The sequence below is a fragment of the Suricata suricatta genome, chromosome 9 (genome assembly GCF_006229205.1).
Source record: "Suricata suricatta isolate VVHF042 chromosome 9, meerkat_22Aug2017_6uvM2_HiC, whole genome shotgun sequence".
NCBI lineage: Eukaryota > Metazoa > Chordata > Mammalia > Carnivora > Herpestidae > Suricata > Suricata suricatta.
In genome coordinates this window covers 123,564,022-123,587,848 of record NC_043708.1, presented here as the reverse complement: position 1 = coordinate 123,587,848, position 23,827 = coordinate 123,564,022, and the positions used below count along the sequence as shown (strand labels likewise).

The 23,827-nt window shown below is 46.4% G+C and overlaps 1 protein-coding gene across 1 annotated transcript in view; it reads right to left on the bottom strand.

Moving 5' to 3' along the window:
- The window catches only part of IGF1R (insulin like growth factor 1 receptor), a 259,450-nt gene extending 247,939 nt beyond the window's left edge, over nt 1–11,511 (bottom strand). The window contains exons 1-3 of the mRNA XM_029952289.1: nt 11,473–11,511; nt 6,096–6,313; nt 2,447–2,565 (exon numbers count right to left, since the gene is read on the bottom strand). Of these exons, the coding sequence (XP_029808149.1) occupies nt 2,447–2,565; nt 6,096–6,313; nt 11,473–11,511 (376 nt within the window). The remainder of the gene's footprint in view (nt 1–2,446; nt 2,566–6,095; nt 6,314–11,472) is intronic.
- Nucleotides 11,512–23,827: the final 12,316 nt, after the last annotated feature.

Genomic DNA, 23,827 nt, shown 5'->3' with positions numbered 1-23,827 from the left:
CCATGAGACCATGACCTGAACCCAGGTCAAACACTTAACTGACTGAGCCACCCAGGTAACCCAAGTTCCTATACTTTAAAAGCACCTTTGTAAGACTATAACTATTCCCAGTCCCAACGGCTGGTTGCCTTTTTGATGAAGTGACACAAGGAAGAGACTCTCTTGGTTATCCCCACCCCCGACAGGCCCTCTGGGAACATGCATCAGGCCTCACTGCCCAGCCTCCCCGGGGGGAGGCAGGGGCAGCCTCCTCAACCCAGGAGCTGCAGGCTGACCTGGAAAACAGGCGCTCCTTCTGCCTCCCTTTCCCTTCTCTCGACTTTGGGTTTTCTGCTCAGAACCAGGCTAACCTTCCAAATAAAAGTGGGCCCCGTGGCCCCCATCCTATCTCACGGGCTTTTACAGAACACGTTACATCACTCCGGTTCACATCCTCATTTCAAAAATATTTTCCAACGCTCCAGTTACCTCAAGTGACCTGTACTCTTTCAATTAGCCAGTTATCTCGAAAAGCTGATTATGGGCGGACAACCCCCCTCAAGGCCCCCTCTGCACCATGGAGCACTTCCTCATGGATGTGGGGCTGAAGGTCAGTGTCTGCAACTGTTGAGGCTTTGTATCTGATTTGGAGGCTTTGCCAGAGGGGAAGGGACCACCTGCCACTTGGCCTGAGGTCAGCTCCTTCATCGCTCTGTGCCTCAGTTTCCTCAAGCGGGTTTGAGACTAGGCTTATTTTTTCTTCCCACGAATACTTCTAAAACGCCTACAGTGTGCTAATACACGACCTTTCAGGTGCTAGGAAGTCAGCAGTGAGCAGAACCAACACGTTCCTGCCTTCAGGCGGCGGCCAGTCCCGCTGAGCCCGGAAAACGTTCCAGTCCACGCCCTCCAGTGCAGGCTCCCAGGCTCAACTGCAGCCACCCTGACCAAGGACACCATGGGGCTGGATGCGTCCGGACAGACGCCTGTGCTGGACGCCTGAGGAGTCAGTGCACACCTACCACAAAGGGCCATCACACAAAACATGACAGGATGCTGGGTCTCTGATGCCCAGACAGCCATCCTGAGACAAACAAGCCTTGCTGAGGGCCACACACAGCAGGGGCTGCTGGTGGCACCAGGGACCTCTTGGAGCTGGGGAGGGGGTGGCAGGGGTTTAAGCAGGGGAGAAGAAAGGGGACGGAGAGGTCTCGGGGGAGCAGGAAGAGGCAAGGCATGCCAGAGAAAGGTAAAGAGAGGCCTGGAACAGAAGGCACTAGAGAAGCCAAGAAGAAAACCCTAGCTGGATGTGTCACCTCACCACCCTCAAAGCAACAGGAAGACCACAGAGGGGGCACCTGGGGGGCTCAGTCGGGTGAGCGTCCGACTTTGGTTCAGGTCATGATCTCACGGTTCGTGAGTTCGAGCCCCATGTCAAGCTCTGAGCTGTCAGCACAGAGCCTGCTTCAGATTCTGTGTCTCCCTCTCTCTCTGCCCTTCTCCCGCTCACACTCTGTCTCTCTCTCCTTCTCTCTCAAACATAAACAAACATCAAAAAACAAAAAAGACCATGGAGGAGGCTGGGCATGAATATGATAAAAATAAGGACTTGGGAATGGTCATCCTGGCAGTGGTCAGTAGCCCAGCAAGAGTATGGAGACTTGCACACCGTGCCCAGAGTAGCACTATTCCCTACAGCCAAAAGGAGGAAGCAACTCAAGTGTCCACTGATGGACAGACGGATGGAAACACAAAATGTGGTCTATTCACACAACAGAAATATGATTTGGCCTTAAAAAGGAAGGCAATTCTGGGATGCCTGGGTGGCTCGGTCGGTTAAGCATCCAACTTTGGCTCAGCTCATGACGTCATGGTTCATGGGTTCAAGCCCCGTGTTGGGCTCTGTGCTGACAGCTCAGAGCCCTGCTTCGGATTCTGTTCTCCCTCTCTCTCTCTCTCTCAAAAATAAACAAACACTAAAAAAAAAAAAAAAAAAAGGGAAGGCAATTCTGACACAGGCTACATGTGGATGAACCTTGAGGACATTCTGCTGAGTGCAATTAGCCAGTAGCAAAGGTACAAATATTGTAGGAATCCACTACACATGGCAGTCAAATTCACAGAGATGGAAAGTAGAGTGGTGGGTGCAGGGCGTGGGGAGGGGGAGGGGGAGAGGTGGTTTAGTGGGTGCGGGGTTTCATGTTTTCAAGATGAGGAGCGTTCTGGAGATGGGCTGTATAATGACGTGAACGTACTTAATGTGACTATGTACTTAAACACGGTTAAGATGTCAAATTTTATCTTAAGTGTGCTTTGCCACAAGTTTTTAAAGTATAAACATTCGCTGCATTTTATTCTGCCCCTCATGTGGGTTACACAGGTGTAAACGGACAGCTAAAGACAGGCCATGCAGCCCATCCGGTGCCGAGGACCACGGAGCGCCCAGCAGGCCAGGAAGCAGGCTCACCGATGGGCTGGGCATTGAGAATGACATCTCCGGGGCAAAGCCCATCTGTGAGGCCGTACCCAGCATGGCCAGAGACCTCGGGGCACAAACAACGGGGCCTCAGGAAGAGTACACATTCCCTGGGGAAACAGGCACAGAGCATCCGAGGCAGGTGTAAGCGGTCCCATCAGTGGGCGCCTGCACGCCTGTCTCTACCCCATGTGCAAGCAGCTGCCGTCCGCCAACGAGCCTGTGACCGACCCTCCCTATCTGATATGACCCAACGGCAGAACGCTCACTCCATTTCATCAGTGTTCTGACGCTGCATGTTGGCAGTTTGTGCCTCACAGCCAGGTACGCCTGCAGCTCCACGCAGCTCTGGCCTTCGGACGACGTGGTGGAGTAAGCGTGAGAAGGGGGAGCCACACTCCAGCCTGTCCTCCCCACCCCCATACACAATCCCTACCGTCCCTTAGGCCTTCTCGCCCACTCCTGCAAAGGCCTTTGTACCTTCCATCACATGTGCATTTATTATTCTGCTCTAACACCTCCAGAGAGGTATTTTTTCCACTGTGTGCTTAGCCGAGCATCTGGAGGCCGACACATCCCTGATTCGTTCGCTGAGGCATGCTGCAATTTTTACCAAGACCAGACACCCTCTGCATTGGGGATTTCTTCATCCACGCCATGGGGGCATCCACCCACCAGCCTGCACAGGGGCCCATGGTAGCCACGCTCGGTGTCCTGGCAGGAGAGGGTGTCCTAAACCAGTGCCCTTCCAGACCTTGGCTCTCCAAACAGATCAGTTAAACGTCTTCGCTCAATCCCACCCTGCTCCAGATAACAGCCCCAAACCCATGAGACCCAGTGGTAACATTCCCCGCTCCACTCCAACAGCATTATCAACCAAAGGCAGAATAAAAGAAACATATGATGGCAGAGCGAAGCGATGGGTCATAAGCCTTAAACCATCACAAACCACAATGACTGGGATTTGGGGATTTTTCTTCTTCTTAGCATAAGGATTGTCTTAATTGGTAGATTGTGGGGACACTAGACTTGATCGGCAGTGCCTTGTTAAAATCTCATCATACCCTTGCTGAGCTACATTTGAACAGCTGCGTAAATGTGCAGTTCACCCTCCAATGTGCTGATTAATGAATGGCCCAAGGAAGGTCTCTGGTGGAAGGCCACGGGGCTTCTCTCTGAGTCCTATATGTTTCAACCTTTTTATCAATTACTTGGACGGCAGCACAGATCAAATGTTTATCCGATTCAAGGATGCCAAGTTTCCAGGAGAGATGGCAAATACGTTGGATAACAGAGTCAAGAGCTAAAAAGATCAACAGATTGGAATTGCAATCGAGAGGAAATAATGTTATTTGGACACTTGGGCGCAAAAAAAAGAAATGCACAAATGTAGGAGGTGTGAAAAAGACTTAGGAGATTTAATTGGATATAATTTCTACATGTGATGATGGGGTGTTGTGGCTGCCAAAAAAAAAAAAAAAAAGTCAGGTGGTCTTAGACTGCATTAGGGGAGAGTGAGTAGAGTAAGGGGCCAGAGGAGAGCCCCCTCTAACTGGGTGTCTGTCTCCACAGTTTAAAAGAGATGAGGCTAAATCCCTCTCATGGGGGTGGGAACACAGAACTCGGACCAACACAGGGGGGAAAGATTCGGGCTCCATCTGAGAACTCAAAGCAGGATGTACTTGAAGTCAGGCAGGGCTGCCTGAGGAGGTAATAAAGATTTCTGTGGGCACCTTACAAGCCTGATTGCATTGACTGCTGATAACTCTCTGGGTGTGTTTTTCACCCTGTTTACAGCTGATGACACAGACTAAACAACCAAATGACCCACTGGGGTCACTCTGTTATGGGGGCTAGATGGGGGCAGAGCTGGAGCTTGAATCTTGACTTCCTCCCACCGACCTGGAGCAGAAAACTCCTCTTTGGATGTATGGCCAGGCAGCAAGGATGCTATGGCCAGGTGCACGTGTGCAGGAGGGGCTCTCTGACACACGGGATGGCCCAGGTGCCCTCTGACCACACTGTGGGCACATCCTGGCAGGCTCTCATGGTAAGCAGTCACTTCTGTCCAGTCCAAAACCCTGGCCCCTCACAGAAAGACAACAAAGGAAACCTATAAAGAGCCTGACAGGTATCTCCACCCACATGTAAAGGAACAAGACATTGACTGAGGGGTTAACTTCTTGTTTCTGACCATGTTTCTCTGAAGAAGCATATACCATAGCCATAAGCTAACTTCACAGCAGAATGACAAATTCTTTTTGTTGTTGTTGTTCACACACCATGGGGGGGGGGGAGGGGAGACAGAAAACAGACAAGAACTCATCCTGCACAGGTGATGTCTTCCATGGCGGATGGCAACAGCACTTGCAAATCGGGAACAAGGGATTTCACCCCCACCAGACAACTGCCCCTCATTGCTCCCTGTGCTCCCATGAAATCACAAGCCCACCTCTATCTCAACTCTCAAACAGCTCTCCTTTCCCACGTTGCTCTTTGTAACAATTCTACTTAGAAACGGGTCAAACTTCCCTCCGCTAGTCACGGGGAAGTCGGCCCCCTCGACCTCACTACACACGTTCTTTATTTGATGCTGAAATTCAGATCACACAAAGATGCCCTAATGTTAAGAGAGTTACCAGCCCAACCGAAAAATCTCTATGTTCTTCCACAGCGACTGAGAGTTCCCTTTTTTTTCCCTGTACAAGTTCAGGTTGAGAACAATGGAACTCTCAACTTGGACAAGCATGAGCAACTCTTGCCTTTAAAGCGAACCACTTAGTGAGAGGCGAGGGACCAAATGTGGCCACCAGCACCTGTGTGTATCCCCTCTCACCCAGGCCTTCCATTCAAGTGCGCTCAGGGGTGCTGGGGCCGGGGCACCGCAGGTGGAGGTCCCAGGGCAAGGAGGCAAAGCCACACTGCTGTCACCCCTCACTCCAGGAAGACACTACGTGCTCCCAAAGCTATAGAACAGTACGAGCAGGGGACCGGAGCCCGCCATGGCCGATTCTCATTAGCACGGGGGGACACACATGCCCACCTGAGGGATGAACGACACTGGCATGGAATGGGTGCCCATGAACAAAAGAGGCAGTGGAATAAATCCCAGCGCTCCTGGGTACTTGGTACTTCCCCAAGGTGCCCAGAGCAAAGACAGGTACAAAGGGGAAGCCCTCTTTAGGGTAATGCGGGGTGCGGCCTTTAAGACTTCTACCCTGGACCCCAGGGACACACAGAAAACAGATGATCATTCTGTCAGGGAACAAACAAGCCCCTGCGAGGTGGATCCGGCCCAGCGCAGCAGCACCCTGTCAAGACAGGCCTCCGTCGTCGGTGCGCTGGGGTGGCAGCCGGCCACAGCGCCCCAAACACTGAGTCTGCAGATCCTCTGTGTTCCACACCTAGAGGCAGCAGCTGTGGGACAGCAGCCCCGCCAGAGAGCTCTGTGGACCCACCTTCCCAGGGACCCGCCTAAGAAACATGCTCACAGTACGGGATTCAAATGGAGTTGTTTGCAAAGGAGAAAAAAAATAATCTAAACACAAAGCCTCAAATCCCCACGATAGGGCAATAAATCCTGCCCCCCACACACACACACATGCAGGCGACACCACTTACAGGCAGGCTAAATGCTCACCTGCCCATGGCCAACACCACCTCTCTGCCTGCTGCCTGCTCTGCCCCTCCTGGACCCAGCCCTATGGGTCTCCCAGTCATAGCACTGCCAGTGGACAGTCGATCAAGGGGCAGGAAGGAAAGGGTGTTCACGTGGGACCACGCAACAGGACTGGAGGTCAGGGCGTAGGTTTGCACCTGCTCCGTGCGCCCATCCACGTTCACGGTGGAGGTCGACGCCTTGGGCAAAGGAGGCAGGAGTCAAGGCCCTGGCAAAACATAATGACCCTGGAGACGGAGGAAAGGATTCTCAGGGGCTTGCCCGCTCCTGCATCCCACCCAGGCCCACCTCGCCCTGCACCCGCTAGTACTGTGAGCAAGAAGTGTTTCTCCTTTCCCCCCAAGCCTCCCCACCCCGTCGACGAAGCAGCTCGCACAGCTGCCGGAGAAGAAACTCAGGGTAGCACGGGGGCTCTGCATATTTAAATGCTGGGGCCTATGACCCAGGAGAGTCTCTTAGGTAGATGCTGTGAGGAAAAGGAGGTTTTGAGACGGCTCTGGTTCTTTGAGAATAGATCCCCATTTTGTTAATACTTCCGGCAGAACTTGGTGCTAAATAGATGCTTGATCCAGTGTTACTGGAGAGTCCCATTCTTACGCTCACCTTCGTTAAGGTTTCCAGGGCATCCTCAACGTGCTTCTCATGATTAGAAAAGTGTGAACTAGAACATTCTTAGTTTATCGGATTAGCAGAAAATTACAAATCTAGTAACACCAAGCTTCGACGGACATGGGACAACGTGTGAACAGCACATTTACAGCCATTTGTGGAGGGCAACATCGACCCCAAAATTCAAATGCCCAATACCAGAGACCCAGTCACTAGCTTCTCAGGACCCACCCCTCGCCTAGCTGGGGAAGACAGACAAGAAGTATTCCCTAGAATCGTATTCATAAAATCAAAAACTAGGCAACAACCTAAACGTCCATCTTTCAGAGAGACTGCAAGGCCTCCTTACAGTGATTAATGCAGCGCAATTGAAAAGAACAGGGAGCATCAATATATAGCTGATTTTTAAAAGCCTTGTATGAGAGAGCAGCCCAGCGAACACATCAGCCGGTGGTCAAGGTCCACGTCCCCGGGGTAAGTGTCGCTGGCTGGGTGGTCCCTGGATGAGCTGTGATAGCAGAGCACTCTGCCTCTGGAGTCTTCCCACCCCAAACCCAGGATCCCAGTCCAGCCACAGGCAAACCATCAGACAACCCCAGATTAAGGGACACTCTACAGAAACCTGGCAGTGCTCCTCGAAACCGGCACAGCCACTGAGGAGGAGGGAGGTCTAAGCACCTGTCACTGACCGAAGGAGGGGGCAGAGACGCGGAGACTGAACGTAACACAGGATCCTGCATGGGATGCTGGGAAAGAACACTGGGCAAAAACTGATGACATCCAAATCAAGTACAGGATGCAGGTCATCAAAAGTAATGTAGTGATGCTGGCGCCTCAGTTGTGTGGCAAACAGGATGGAGGGGAAACAGAGAGAGGCGTGTAGGAATTCTGCTGTCGAAGCAGCTTTTCTAGAAACCTAAAACTACTGTAGTAGAAAAGAGTTATTTAAAACAGATAGGGGCGCCTGGGTGGTTCAGTCCATTAAGCATCCAACTTTAGCTCAGATCATGAGCTCGTGGTTCATGGGTTCGAGCCCCTCATTGGGGTCTGTGCTGACAGCTCAGAGCCTGGAGCCTTCTTCAGATTCTGTGCCTGCCTGTCTGTCTGTCTGTCTGTCTGTCTCCTGCTTCAGATTCTCTCCCTCTCTCCTGCTTCAGATTCTCTCTCTCTCTCTCTCTCTCTCTCTCTCTCTCTCTCTCTCTCTCTCTCTCTCTCTTTCTGTCCCTCCCCTGCTCACATTCTCTCTGTCCCTCAAAAAATAAATGTTAAAAAAAATTTTAGGGGCACCTGGGTGGCTCAGTTGGTAAGCGGCCAACGTCAGCTCAGGTCACGATCTCATGGATCATGGGTTCAAGCCCTGCATCGGGCTCGGTGCTGACAGCTACCTCAGAGCCTGGAGCCTGTCTTCAGATTCTCTATCTCCCTCTCCCTCTGATGACCCTCCAATGCTCATGCTCTGTGTGTGTGTCTCTCTCTCAAAACTATATAAACGTTAAAAAAAATTTTTTTTAACTTTTAAAGAGGCAGAGAGGGGTGCCTGGGTGGCTCAGTCACTTTAGCGCCCAACTCTTGAGTGTGGCTCAGGTCATGATCCCATGGTCATGGGATTGAGCCCCAAGTTGGGCTCTGAGCTGAGCATGAAGCCTGCTTGGGATTCTCTCTCCCCACCCCCGCCCCCGTCCCTCTCCCCCTGCTCATGTTTGCTCTCTCACTTAAATAAAAAAATAAAAAATAAAAATAATTAAATTTTTAAAAATAATTTAAAAAAACAAATAGATGGATGGACTCAGGACAAATAGGGATCCTATTTATTGATTTAATTATCTAATCACTCAGCGGCTGCTTCCTCTCCTTACTCGCCACCCCCTCCCCAGTTTACACAGGTGTACACACACACAGGAGAAAACATCTGGAAGGGAATCGCTGAGCTGTCAGCAGTGATCACCTCCGAGGGCAGGGAGAGGACAGCTTACAGCCGTCACCTTCTACTCGGTGGCTGTGCTGTTTCCATTTTTACAAGGACCATACATTCATGTATGACTTGCACACTCAAAGCTGTTGTAGAAACAAAGCAGATCACTCTGCTACAGGAAGACAGCCTTGAAAAACCGCAAATCTCACACGTATGTTTTAAATTTTTTTTTGTTTTTTATTTTTGAGAGAGAGAGAGAGAGACAGTGCGAGCAGGGGAGGGTCAGAGAGAGAGGGAGATACAGAATCTGAAGCAGGCTCCAGGCTCTGAGCTAGCTGTCAGCACAGAGCCCGACACTGGGCTCGAACTCACGAACTGTGAGATCATGACCTGAGCCGAAGCCAGACGCTTAACCAACTGAGCCACCCAGGCACCCCTGTTTTAAAAAGACCAAGTACACAGGGCGCCTGGGTGGCTCAGTCGGTTAAGCCTCCGACTTCAGCTCAGGTCAGATCTCACGTTTGTGGGTTCGAGCCCCGCATCAGGCTCTGTGCTGACAGCTAGCTCAGAGCCTGGAGCCTGCTTCCATGTCTGTGTCTCCTTCTCTCTCTCTGCCCCTCCCCCTCTCATGCTCTGTCTCTCTCTGTATCAAAAAATAAATAAAAAACATTAAAAAAAAATTTAAAAAGACCAAGTACACAACATTTTACCCCATGTGGTGGACGTGTGCAAAGCGTACCTGTGGGAAGTAGGATGGAAGGAGGAATGGTCCAAATAGAGGACAGCAGGCGGGGGCTCGGCGTGTGTGCGTGTTACTGCTGACGCGTTTCACCAACAGCACATCTTTTTTATCACAATCATCATCAAAATGACAATACATCCTCCCAGTTTGTCCTGACTTGCTCCATCTGTTGACCTAAACCACACCCAAAGATGCCCACAAACGTTCTGCCATCCTGCTTTGCAGGGCCACAGCCCACAGCCCCCCGGACCCCCCACCCGCCCTCACTCACACGTTGGCTGGACTGCTGGTAACAGGATCTCTCCCCAGCGGGGTATATTGGGACCTACACCGCTCCCCACTGCAGCGTCCTGGCAGGGACACAAGAGCATGGTAACTGATCTCCCCGAGGGCAGCAGAGTATGGGCAGCTCCTAACACGTGCCTCCCGAGTCATCTTCAAACCCCACGAGGTCTTCTCCAGCACTAAGCAAACTGTAATGCTTTGGAAGAAGATTTTCTTATTCATCAACCTATGACAAACTACCAGGTCCTCAACTGGGGTGGCCGACAACCTACTCCAAAAGCCCAAAGCCGCTTCTCCTCAGAAAGGAATCAAAAACAAACAACTGGAAATAACTCTAAGATACCTAGAGGGAAGAAACGGCACAATGAATATGAAAAACTGCTATGCCACGTTGCTTTTAACATCGAGTGACTTAATTTCACTATCATTGATTTTTCTCAGAGTGATTTAATTTCACTAACACTGGCTGGACCTCTGCTTCCTTAACTCCTCAGTTCCTTGGTTCCTTTGAGCTGGCCAGTCACCACCTACCACTCAGAGAAGGGAGGGAGCAGGGATGGGGAAGGGGCTCAAGATGCATATGCTGAAGAATGGAAGCCAGGTGCCTCTGACATTAATCTTGGTTTCTTTTTAATGTCCTGCATCTTCAGAATGTCTGATAAAAGCTGGACCCTTTCTCCAAAGTAGTTCTCCAAAGAACTACTCTTACAAAGGGTTAGCATGCAATTTCAAGGGTCCTCTGAACCCCATCTACAGTGCTCCTGAGTCTCAGATCACTAGTCAAGAACACTTGAGCCTTAAACCTTTATAAGACCATTTTACAGAGGAATAAACGGAGGTCTAGAGAGATTCCGTAGCTTTCTCAAAATTCCTCCCCTCGCTGGTGGCAGGACGAAAATGAAGCCCTCATCTCATGCTACCTAGATGTTTCTAAAACCATGTAGCACACCCAGCAGAAAACAGAACGGCAAATTTGTTGACAAAGCCGTGGAGAAACTGGAATCTTTGCGTACTGTTGGTGGGAATACAGAATGGTACAGTCACTGTGGAAAAGAGTATTATGGTTCCTCAAAAATTAAGCACAGAATTACCACGAGATCTGGCAACTCCCCCTTCTGGGCATGTACCCCAGAGAACTGAAGCAGGGACTCAAATATACCTGCACACCCGAGTTTACACCAGAATTATTCCACCAGCAATGGATAAACAAAACGCCGCTTATATACACAGTGGAATATTATTCAGCCTTGAAAAGAAAAGGAAATGTTGACACCGGCTATAATCTGGACGCGTCCTGAAAACATTATGTAAGTGAATAAGCCAGACGCAAAAGGACACAGGGTGTAGTGAAATTCGTAGAGACTGAAGGTAGAATGGTGACTACCAGGGGCCGGGGGAAGAAAATGGTGCAGAAATGGGGAGTTAGGATTTGTTACACAAAGACGTTTCCGTGTTGCAATGTTAAGTGAGTTCTGGAGAGGGATGGCAGTGCCACTTGCACAACAGCGCCAATATACTTAATGTCACTGAACTGCACCCTTACAAATGGTTAAGGTACTCAGTCTGATATCTACTTTATGTTATGCATATATAAATTTTATATTATGTGTAAAATTAAAACTGGGGGCTGAAGAGTGCCTTCATTTGCTCCTATTTGGCACTGTTCTAAGCAAAGTTCAAAGTCGTTTCAGGCACTGGTCGCTGCCCCAGCATCCAAAGAGGCTACAGCCCAAAGGCTCAGTAATGAGGTGTATGGGACTCAGGAAAGGGAACCTACTGCCAGCCCTGACCCAGATCTGCAACGCCGGGAGCACGCTGGTCTTGTGCATACCTTTTTTCCAACTTTAATAGTCATTCAGGGGGGCCACTTAGGAGCTCAGCTCTCAGAAAGACCCTGGCAGGCAATCGGCTCACATATGGTCTGAGCCAGTCAGGGCTACCTACAGAGGCCCAGGGAAGAGGCTGTGTCTGAGCCCCTGGGGAAGATGCTGGAAGAAGAGGAAGAGATTCCCAGCAGGGTACGGAGGAGCAGAGCGCTGCAGAAAGTTGAGGGGGGAAACCCAGGCAAAGCCTGTGCCTCGTAACCCCGAAGTCTGCTCTAACCAACTCAAGCAGGAAGTTCAGGTGTGTGCTCTTGTAAGTAAGAGCCCCAGTGGGGACCCACCATGGGCGGTTCCCAGGGGTCTGAGGAGCACCGCACATCACTGCCGGGCTCATGTGCCTGCTGTCAACCATCCCCAGAAATCAGTGATGTCGACTGTTTTCAAACACAGCAGCAGACTTCTTAAAAGCCAATAGCTCCAACTGCATAGCTAAATGGAATTCTGAAATGTTAGGACCCAATCTTCAGATTTTCAACCTAGTGAAATTTAATCCTCCGGTATACATTGGATATGATGGCAAAGGAACAGATAAATTAAAATAATCTAAACTGGTTTCTGTTTAGCTTTGTAATATGATTTGGGACCATATAACTGACTTTCCTCATTACACTTGGCCTGAGATATTATTAAAATGAATTTGCAATTTTCAAATTACGTTAACAAATGGCACCCGATTATGCATAGAGTGGCAGGGCAAAACCGAAGCTATAAAAAAAAAAAAATTGACACAGGGATGATCTCTGGTCTGGAGGAGAAAAAGAGAAAGCAGAAATGCACATGTGGAGGATAGAGTACGGGACCCCACTCCTCATGAGGATTCCCAAACATCCTGCAGCCTAGGGGACTCCATAACTTACCCCAAGTCGGGCACTGAATAGTAACACTGGGTGAAATGCAAGCCCGGATTTACCAAGGCTAAACTCCGTGCAAGCTCTCTCCAAATAGGGGTCTCTCTCCTAACCACTCATTCTCTTTCTACTCTCTGAACTGCAGCATCCCAAAGGCCAACTTTTACTCCTTTTAAAAAAAGTTCCCTGCTCTCATATGGATAAGCTTTAGTTATGTTTGTAAAACATTCAGAAAAGGCCCTAAAAAATCTTCACCGAGGGCTGTGCTAAGTATTAAGTATTCTTCAGTAAACCACAGCTCAGAGGCGGCTGGCTGACGTCTAGTGATAACCTGGAAAAAAAAATACTGGCTGAATATATCTCTTTTTTTTTTCCTGTTTAAATTTCTAGGTATCATTTACATTCACCTGCAACCCCGTCTCCCCTGTTAAAAAACATAAAACAAAAAAGGCAGAGCTCCCGTAAGATACAGTCAGAGTAGGTGGTATATTATGATAAACAAGGATGACAATAAAGTACTTTTCCAGCTGCGATAAACATATTTAAGATCTATCATAGAGGCTGTTGGAGTTACAACGGAAAACTATCAAAATTACAAGTTGTTTATAACACAGAATTTATGTCTTCGAGGCTTTTATGTTTTAGAGAGAAGTTGTCTCGCTAGGAGATCATTTCCTTACCTTTTTGTCAAATCTGAACTTTTTCTCCCCCTGGGTTGTAACTTTTCTGAGGTTATCAGCACATCCGACTGCGTTAACAACTGGCTAGCGGGATGGGCAGCGCCGTCTGTGAGCATACAGAGCACGTGGCTCTCGCTCAGAAGCCAAGTTGGTAAGGACGCTGTCCCGGACTGGCCTCATCGGCCTCAGGACTGGGCCCACCAGGTGGTCACAACACTCATGTTTCATTACTTCTCAATATTCTGAACAAGCAGTTCAACCAACAGCTGTCTCTCAGTCCCAAAGATCAAAAGTTAAAAAAAAAGAGTAAGAGGAACGGGAAATTCTGTCCAGATTCCTCAACATCCATGCCTTCGCGTCATTTCCTGGTCTCTGGAACCATTTGGTTTCTATAGAGAGGCTTCCTTTCCCTACTTAAAACACACATGCACACACACACACACACACACACACACACACACACACACGGCACCTGGGTGGCTCAGTTGGTTAAGCGTCCAACTTTGGCTCAGCTCATGATCTCACGGTTCATGGGTTTGAGCCCCATGTCAGGCTTTGTGTGGACAGCTCAGAGCCTGGAGCCTGCTTCAGATTCTGTGTCTCCCTCGCACTCTGACCCTCTCCTGCTCATGCTGTCTCTCTCTCCCTCAAAAATAAAAAATAAAATCAAAAAATTAAAAATAAAAAAATAAACATGCACACACAACCAAGGAAAAAAAAAGTTTAAACAATAAACCTTGCCATTCGACTGTGACTGATGAGAAGCATTTGTGAAACTGGCTTGTCAGATGCATTTATATAAGAGGATACCCACTTGATCGCAATTCGTAACGTCCCTAACATCCTGCAAACTTCGACAGACAACGATTTTCCTCCACAAACGAACCTGTTGTGCATTAAACGAGGCTGAGCTGAGATTACCTCATCCCTTAAAAACCAACGGCAGTAAACAGGTCACAACCCCGCTGGGCAGTGCCCGCACGAGCACGCATCCTTTGCAGCACCCACTGCGGGGGTTGCCAGCAACCTCCCTGCCTGCTGACCAGGAAGAGCCCCCGAATCTGGGACTCTGGGGGAGACTCAACAGAAGCAGGTCACACCGCATTAGAAGGATGTGGCCTGTGCAATGAATACTTTACTTTTTTGACTCTTAAAATAAGCAGCCCGATAGTTTGAGGAATCCCTGAGTTGTATCCTTGAAAAGGCACTTTATCTCTTGCTAAGTCAAGTACCTAAACTAGTCAGATCTCCCCTATAACCTTTGGAATGTTGACCTAGTGTCACCTGTTTTAATGAATACCTACTATGTGCCAGGCACCAGACTCTAGGGAGACAAAGAACACGGACCCTGGTCTTAGGGAACCCCTAATAACAATGGGCTGGGGGGCGGGGAGAGAAAAAGATAAACCAGTCATGCCAGCACTGTGACAGCAGTATAGCCCACAGTGCATACCAGGTATGCTGGCAGGTAAAGCGGTCGCTGACATAAGAGTTTAACCAACCTACAGGATAGCAATGGTGCCCTGTAGGCATGTTACTCTGAGTAACATGCACAGGAAGAGAAATCTTACCTCTTATTCCATGTGAGACCCAAATAAGACATTAAATATAAATGTAAAAAGCAACCCAAAGAAAGATATTAGTTTCTGTGTCCCCAAGGAAAACGTGAAAATGTAGACAAGGTCTTCAATTAAACTTCCAACATTTCTGAGCCAACTATTAAAAAAAAAAGGCTTCTCTTATAATTACATTTGACACTTTTCCCCATGAAGAGCACAGATACACTTCCGTGTGAGGCTTGGTCTCTGGGCCCTACATGGAATGCTCGCTCGCCCAGCAGGAATACTCCAAGCAAACCTAAGGGAGGCATTTCTCCTGGAATATTCCTAGTCCCTTCTGGAAAACAACTCCCATCACCTTTGTAGATTAAGGAATCCTAGGACTACAGGGGAGACCAAAGGTCCTCAAAAGCACATCAAACCAGACCACCACTGAACACTCTGTATAACCAAATGACTGGCAAACCCTTGCAGGCCTCCAAGGGCACGGGCCTGGTCACACACCCACCCTGTGGCCCATCCTGCTTCTGGACAGACTCTAGGCCTGAGGACCTCTCTAAGGGCAAGAAAGTACTTCCTCCTCACTCCCCACCTTACATGGAAAATCATCTAGCTCACAGGGAGAGAATACAAGGATGCCATCAAAATCCTAAGTTGATTTCACATGATGCCATAGAAATCACGGCAGCCCTCTCTGCTCAATAAAGACAATCTCCTTATGGCCAAATATACCAAAGAGTCTTTCAGATGACATCAGAGAAAGGCCCTAATTTCAAGTATTGGCTTGATATAGGTCTATCTAAATCAAGAAACTTGAACAGAATTTTCAAATTAAACTAAGCCAGACTAACCTTCACCAATAGGCAGGGTGAGCCTCTCCACTGAGGCAAAGGGCACATCACAGCACCTTTGAGAATGACCCTAGAGAAGCTCATGTTGGAGCATGAGACCTAGAGAAGCCCCAAGCCCTCCCTCACATGTGACATCACCCAGGGTGATGCTGTCCCAACCCTGTTCCATCTCTGCACCTGAGGCCATCCAAGCCACCTTCTGGGGCTCCACAAATATCTGGCAAATTACAACACTACCTCAACTTGGAGATTTATCCTGAGGCTACCCTTTGGGATGAACCCAAATATGCAAGCCTCTGCCTCTCCATAAAGCTCCTAAGGTCCATGAAATACCCACTGCACAGATTATAATTGATGAAAACTTCCCTACAACTATACTAACTGATAGCAGATGCAAACACAGGCCAACAAGCAAATAATCAGGTATGTGTCATGTGCCGGGTAGATGTGGGAAGCAAGAATGGTACAGACATTGCAGCACCTGCCCTTGAGAGGGCTTCCCATCTACCAGCAAAGCAGGTTTGTAAAAGAGACAGAATCCTAACACAGGCGGAGTGCCATTAAAGCTTAAAGAAGGAAGTAGTTAATTCTGGTTCTTTGGTAGAAGGAAGGAGGGAAGCACAAAACAAAGAAAGCTCTGGCAGGTCTAATCAAGAATAAAAGGGAAAGGCACCTAAAAATAGAAATGAGGAAACATACTGAGGAAATAGCACCATAAAGAAAACTACAGACAACTGAGCTGTAATTTTTAAAAGTGATGAAATTGATTCGTTGGAAATGTGTAACTTACCAAAATTGAATCCAAAGACCAGAAACCCAAAAAAAAAACCCCACCAATACCTGTGGAAGAATCTTTTAAAGTTCCCACAGAACTACCCATTTTTTAAAAATAGTTTATTTATTTTTGAGACAGAGGTGGGGGGAGGGGAAGGGGGAAAAAAAGGGAGAGAAAGGGAGGGAGGGAGGGAGAATGAGTGGGGGAAGGGCAGAGAGAGAGGGAGACACAGAATCTGGAACAGGCTCCAGGCTCTGAGCTGTCAGCACAGAACCTGATGAGGTCTCGAACCCACAAACCGCGAGATCATGACCTGAGCTGAAATTGGATGCTTAACCAACTGAGCCACCCAAGCGCCCCAGAACTATCCATTTTTTAAAACGTCAGCCTCCAACTGTTTAACAAGAGATTTCTCTCAACCCTTCAAAGACAGTCTATTGCCATATGACATAAACTGTTACAGAGAAGAAAGTTAAGTCATTAATTCATTTCACAAAGCTACCATAAACCTGATAGGGAAGTTGGGAAAAGACAGCATATAGAGAGAACCACAAAATTATCTCGCTTAAATTTAGAGATGAAAAATTTTTAATTTTAGAAAAAATTCTAAACATTAGCAAACCAAACTTAATTAGGAATGTAAACAGTCACCCACAACCACCAAAAACGGTCATCCCAGGACTTGAGGAATTACCACCAGGTAATCTATTCCCACACTGCATGACCAAGTACAACAATAATAATGTCTGAATCTAATGGATGCTAAAATGACACCTGATGACATTCAACACCCATCTCTAAGAAGTCACCCATGCAAACTTGACATGATGAAACCCTCTGTTAAACCACAAGAGATCATACATTTTGGGGAGTATCAGAGGCATTACCATTAATATAAGCCAAAAAACACAAATATGCCCATAACCAGCATTCAGTATGATTCTGGGTGTACCAGCCAAGACAAGATCCTGACATCAACACCGCTTGGCTGGCCCAAACCCCACGGCAGGCCCACGGGCCACCTCCCCCCTTCTAATCGGGGCGGCCATGTGACCCAGTTCTAGCCACGACAGGAAGGGCAGTTGGCTGAGCGCAGCTTGCGGACAAGCCATTCTCTCCCTTCTCTCTTTGCCTTTAACATTCCTCTTTCTTCCAGCCTGAAAGACAGATGTGATGCCTGGAGGCGGAGGGGCTGTCTTGAGACATGAAGACAAAAGACACATGGACCGATGGAGAAAACAGAATCTAGGAGTCCAGCACCCCAGCCCCGCTTTGAGCACACTGCAGTAGCCACAGACTGCTTCCCTCTAAACTTCCTGAATGGGAGAAAACTCAGCCCTGACTACTTAGACTTTTACTAGGCAGGTTTCCTGTTATTTGCAGCCATTTATATTCCTACATGACACATATTTGAAACAGAGTTAAGAGGTGTAAGTACTGGGAAAATGGAAACAAAATTCTCCTTGTTGGGTACCAGTCATTTTCTGCATAGAAGAATCAGGAAAATTAACTGAAAAAAAAAAAACTTTAAAAGAGCCCTCAAGGATTTGGGCAGCAGATACAAGATAAGTATACAAAATATCAAAGCTTTCCTCAAATACATGTAATAATCAGTTAAAAGATACAATGGTGAATAAAAATTCCCTTTACACCAGCAATAAAAGTGTTAATGACATAGGAACAACCCAAAAGGAAACGTGTAAGACTTCTATGACCTTCTATAATTTCTTAATTAGATAAATAGAAATTGAGTTAATGGAAAGTCATGAAATGTCCCTGAATGAGAAGTCCAAGTATTTGGAAATATTATTTTTCTCCCAAAGTGATTTATCATCAATCACAATTAAAATCTAATGGATTTCCCTCTTTCGAGGAGTGTGGTGGAGGAGATGCTTGCAAAAGCAAAACAAAGCAGCACACACACGCACACACGCACACAGTTCATCTAGAAGATGTCTTCAAAAATTTTTAACTGAGCGCACTCTTTCTAGAAGACATTAATATGTGTGATGAAGCTATCACATGTAAGAGACCACAGCCAGCACACAGATTCGTGGGAAAAGACAGCTTTAAAATAGATCCTACTAATGTATGGATCTAATATATGTAAAATATATTAGTCCAATGAAGAAAAAAATAAAGCATCACCATGTTGGGAAAAACTAAATAATCAATGGGGCGGGGTGGGGGGTAACATCTTGCTTTGTTTAAACACAAAATAAATCCTAGAAGCATTAAACAATTAAAAGAAAAAGATGAAACATAAACTACAATAGGCATGATTAAATCTGACTGATTTTGACATAAATGTAAACTTTCTAAACAAAAGGATTAAAGGCCATAATGAAGAGACTGCTATTCTATATTAAAATGAAACACTGAGTAGCTCAACAAGGAAAAAAGCAAACAAACAAAAGGGCCAGGAGGAAATATCTTCCATACAGAGAGCACGGGGTAAAACATCTTTATAACAGAAAGGTCTACACAAATCTGTAAGACTGCACTGCTAATTAACCCAAGTGGAAAAATGGAAAAAAAGAAAAATGAACATCCCATCAGTATTTTTTTTTTAAAAAAAGAGGAAATTAAAACAGTGAGATTAAGAAATTTTTAATGCTAAAACTGCAAGCTCAATTTGGCATCCAACATTGGTGAAGAGCATGGGAGGCAGACCTTCCTACCAGGAGCGTAAACTGGAGTTTTCTGGAAAGCGAGTTGGCAATGTTTACCTAGGATCAAAAGTATGTACACTAAAAATTCCTAGTATTCTGTACTTTCAACTTTCAAGAAGTTAACCCAAAGAAATAGAGTAGGCACAAAACAACAGTACACAACGATTTTATCACATTTTTAAAGGCAAAATTGTAAACTGCTTAAATTTAGCAGTTATACAATTATAATTTTAATAATTTAAGACCATATTCCAGATGACAAAAATATAATGTAAATGGCAAAAAAAAAAAAAAATCACAATGTGATGCTAAGTGGGGAAAATGAGGAAAACAAACTATACTGCATAACACCCATTTTGTTTTTTGGGTTTTTTTTGTTTTTTTTTCTGTTTTTTATTTATTTTTGAGAGACAGAGAGAGACAGCGCGAGCAGGGGAAGGTCAGAGAGAGAGGGAGATACAGAATCCGAAACAGGATCCAGGCTCTGAGCTAGCTGTCAGCACAGAGCCCGACACTGGGCTCGAACCCACGAACCGTGAGATCATGACCTGAGCTGAAGCCGGATGCTCAACCAACTGAGCCAGCCAGGCGCCCCATGTTTTTAAAAATATATAGATATATATATAAGATTAGGGCAGAAAAGGACCTTAGGACCTTACCACAAAATAGTAACAATGGTTACTTCTAGACTGATTGACTAAAGATGAATTTTATTTTCCTTTTTTCCCCCCACGCTAGTTTCGGATTTTCTCCTAATAACCATGTATTACCATCATAATTTGAAAAACACAATAAACGTAATAATTATAGTATAAGGTGGCAGGCAAATTTGTGCCTAATTAAAGTTCCGTTGTTCATCAAGGTGACATGTTACCTCCGAACAGGTCAACTATGTGAAATGGTTATACTGCCAATATGGACACATGGTTGTTGAGTGAAATTCTCAGAGCTACCTGAAAGGCCCCGTATACAGGAGGCCATGAGCTCTCCTGGCGTGTGGTAACTGGAAGAAGGCAAGAAACTTTGCTTGGACTGCCATCTTGACCGGGATCTTAGAACCAGACCCATGATATGCCAGGCACCACGGACTCATGTGAACATGGTTCTTGTTTTTATGGAATTTACAGCTTCCCGTTCCAAACTTTTAAGTTCAAGCAAGCGTGACCACCGTTTTGCCCTTTTGGCACACGTAATTATGGTTTGATAACAAATTCTGTTCCAGTACAAGAATCGGATTCCTTTAAAGGCAATTATTTTAAAATGTATCTAAAATCCACTCTCCTCAAAAGCTGAGAGTTTATTTACCATTACTTTTAAACATATAGATTTGCTAGAATCTATCAAAAGCATTAACATTTTGACCATTCAGAGACTACCACTGACTCATTCTGCCAATTAAACTTGTCTAAGCTCTCAAGAGAGCCTTCACTAGGCTTCACAGTGTTCACAAATATTTTTTGGAGAACCTGCAACCACAATGGAAGATTCACTATACGTGGAGAAAAGAGCGCTCGCTAATTTCCGGAGACACAAAGATGGTGGCCTCAAGCACACAGAATGGAAAAGGAATCAGCTGAGCCCAACACAAAGTGGGTTCTTATCAGGAATGTGTCACCTATTTCACAGAATGAACAGTGGCCTCGAAAACCTGTTGCCCATTTGCTAATTCAGAGCACCCAGCTCCCAAGGGCTCTGTACCATTAGCAGGAATTGAAAAGATTTCCTCAACAGCTGAGGGCGAGGCATGAGGGTCCAAGTGTGATTGCAGAACATAACTCCACCTGGAAGAAGCCCGAGGCCACCATCTAGTCTGTTACCAACACAGGTGTTCCCAAAGATGGTGTGTGAGGAAGGTCTTTCTAATAGAAGGAAGGGAAGGAGGGAGGAAAAGAAAAAGTTACACCTGGGGATTTGAGGGGTTCTCCTCCAACTTTTAAGAGAACCCCCCAAAAAACTATAGCTAAGAGAGCTGTTGTTCCCCCCATTGGATGGGCAGTTAAGGAAGGATAAAACAAAAAGATATGTCCTCTATTAATGACCTCTAGAAAGAGTGCCCCTAGAAGACAGGCTGTTCCACCAGTATATCAATTAACCATATTGTATAAAACCACGTGCACTCTGAAGGGACCCAACGACTCCCGAGAAGGGAGGCAAGAGCACTTTAACCCACCTCTAGTTGACAACACAGCCCAGCATCCCAAACAACAATCACTAGGCTATACAATGGAAGCCGGACATTTGGAATTTCACCCAGAGATGCTTGTGTTAATCCTCATGAAGTCCCAGAGCAAGCATCACTTAGATATCCTGCTTCAACTTTTCAGGCACCTATATTTGCAGCAGGGCCGGGGCGGGGAGTAGGGGTGGGAGTATCTATTCACCACAGATGAAATGATTCTGGGACCAAAACTAGTCATCTCAGTTTGGACCACATCAGTGGCAAAACATCATCCCTTAAAGTTGAAAGGCTTTCATATTTCTGAAAATGTTATTATTTTCATGTCAAATTAGACCAGAACTTTCTAATTTATTCAAAGGAGGACTAAAAGCCATAGCACAGATGCATTTGAACTTGAGACACTTTTGCTGATCTAGCTTTTATTTAATGGAAAGGGTTTGTTGGGAAAACGTGAAGTCTGACATTCCATCATTTTCTTGATCACTTTGAATCTTTCCCCACTGTTTCAGGAATTCTAAATGTACCCACGTCTTTTACATTCACAGAACGTAATGTGTACCTGAGTAGGTTTTCTTTTTGTTTTTAAATAACCATTAACATTATGAAGGAAACAACTGACATTGTTGAAAATGTCTATGTGTCCTGGCTAACTCATGGGTGCATCCATTATATTCATATACATATCGTAAAGCTAAGAAAAAATCTAAAATTTAGCCTGTGCACTTCTGTGATTAAACTCAAGTTCTTTTAACTTATCACCTTCATACAGATACAGCCTACCCAAACACAAAGATCTCAAGAATTCTTTTGAAAGAGCCCAAACAAGAGCCTAAACTTGCAAAGCTATTTTTCAGAGCTCACTAGTACAACAACAGGAAGTAGAACTTCTGGGATGGGGATTTTGCTATTTATTTTTTCTTTCAATGGCTGCTTTTAGCAGAGAGAGAGAGAGAGAGAGAGAGAGAGAGAGAGAGAGAGAGAGAGAGAGAGAGAGAAAGAGAAGTCTAGAGGCATTACAAATCCTGCAGGCGATGAATCAGGAAGCGAGAAATGGTTGATGCTGAAATGGCCAGCCTGAAAATCCTGGCTCTTTTATGTAGTCAAGTCTCCAAGGCCAGGAATTTCAGAAATCTTAGGCATTTTGCATTATTTTCTGAATCTTAAAGAGAGCTGAGACTTGAGAAAGAAAGGCCAGAGAAAATTAACCAGTAAGTAAGCCCCTAGCCTCTGGCTTCGTGCCCCAACCACCACGCATACCTTGCCCCCATAATTAAAAGCTCAGTGGGAACTCGCTGTCTATAAATGGGGTTTTGTTTAAGATGCTGCTGGGGGGGGGGGCGGTGAGAGGCTCATGGGTTGCACAGACAGAGCCTGCCCCCACACTTCAGCCTCCTCATTCCTTCCTAGCGTTGAACCTTTGGTACACTCAGGACCCTAAATGTTTCGTATCTCAAAACAGCCACCAGTTGATTAAAAATCATGATCACTTTTGTTTTCGGGAAAGATACTACCTGGATAGATCCTGCTAAACCTGGGTAAAATTCAAAGGTCCGTGGAACAAAACTACATGAACGCTTTCAGCCCTGCTGCTCTCATTTTTAGATCACCTGTTTCAAACGGAGCTCTAGGAACAGCGTGGAGCTTGCTTTCTACAAAGACTGCATTTGCATCAACCTGAGACACCCAACAAATGTCTGCACAGGAGTTTATTATGCTGATCAAGGGAAAAGCGAGTACTGTCATCCTCCTTCCAAAAGTAATAACAACTCAATCAGAAACTTACTCCTGTTCCAAAGTCCTAACAATCTGAACACCAGAAAGCTACCAGAGCTTGTAAAATATTCCCAATTATTTTCTATAGAAATCAAACATACCACCTCTACTAGCAGATTATATTAGATGACAGGTTTTTTTTTAATGTTCATCTAGGTGGAAAGCAAAGAAAAAAAGAAGGAAATTAAGTCATTTCTACTTGCTCCTGTCAGATATGATAATTTGGGAGGTCATTTTTTTCCGCCAGCATCCCAATAAGTAAAAGTGCCATAATTCAACAGGAAAATACAAATCGCAATGTGCAGAATGAGGACCTGCACAGACACACTAGGGAGGGACCACAGAGGACCCCTGGGCCAGCTTTCCCTCATGCCCACCACGGGACATTTATCACCATCTCCCAGAAAAGGCTCTGGGTTATTTCACAAAGACTGGTAGCATCCACTTTATGGTACTGTAATTTAGCACAGGTAAGAGAATCAATCTTCGATAAACTCGTTTTGCCCTTAGCCTGACCTCTGAGGACCCCCCCAAACCATCCCCAATTTGCCCTCAGCCTCATCCCCTACTACTACCTCAATAAACCTTCCTCTCTTACTTTTTTTCTTCAAGCCTCACCCCACAGTGTCAAAGTCCTGACCTCAGCCCACCCCCCACAGGTAGGAAAATCTTTCTGGTCTCCAAGCAGCCCCTCCGTGAAGCCTCCAGAAACCCTCTGGGCATTAGGCTCTCTTCCTCAGTTCCCACGGCCTTTCCCCAGCCTCCTCATTCTGTTCCCATTCATTCATAAAAGAGTCTTCCTATCCCAACATGCAGGCACACCTCATCTTCTTGACCACACCAGAAGCTCCTTTTAAGGCAGGAACTACATTTTATACACCTGTTTACCTCCAGCAGGTCCCTGAATATCCAGAACACTCCAACC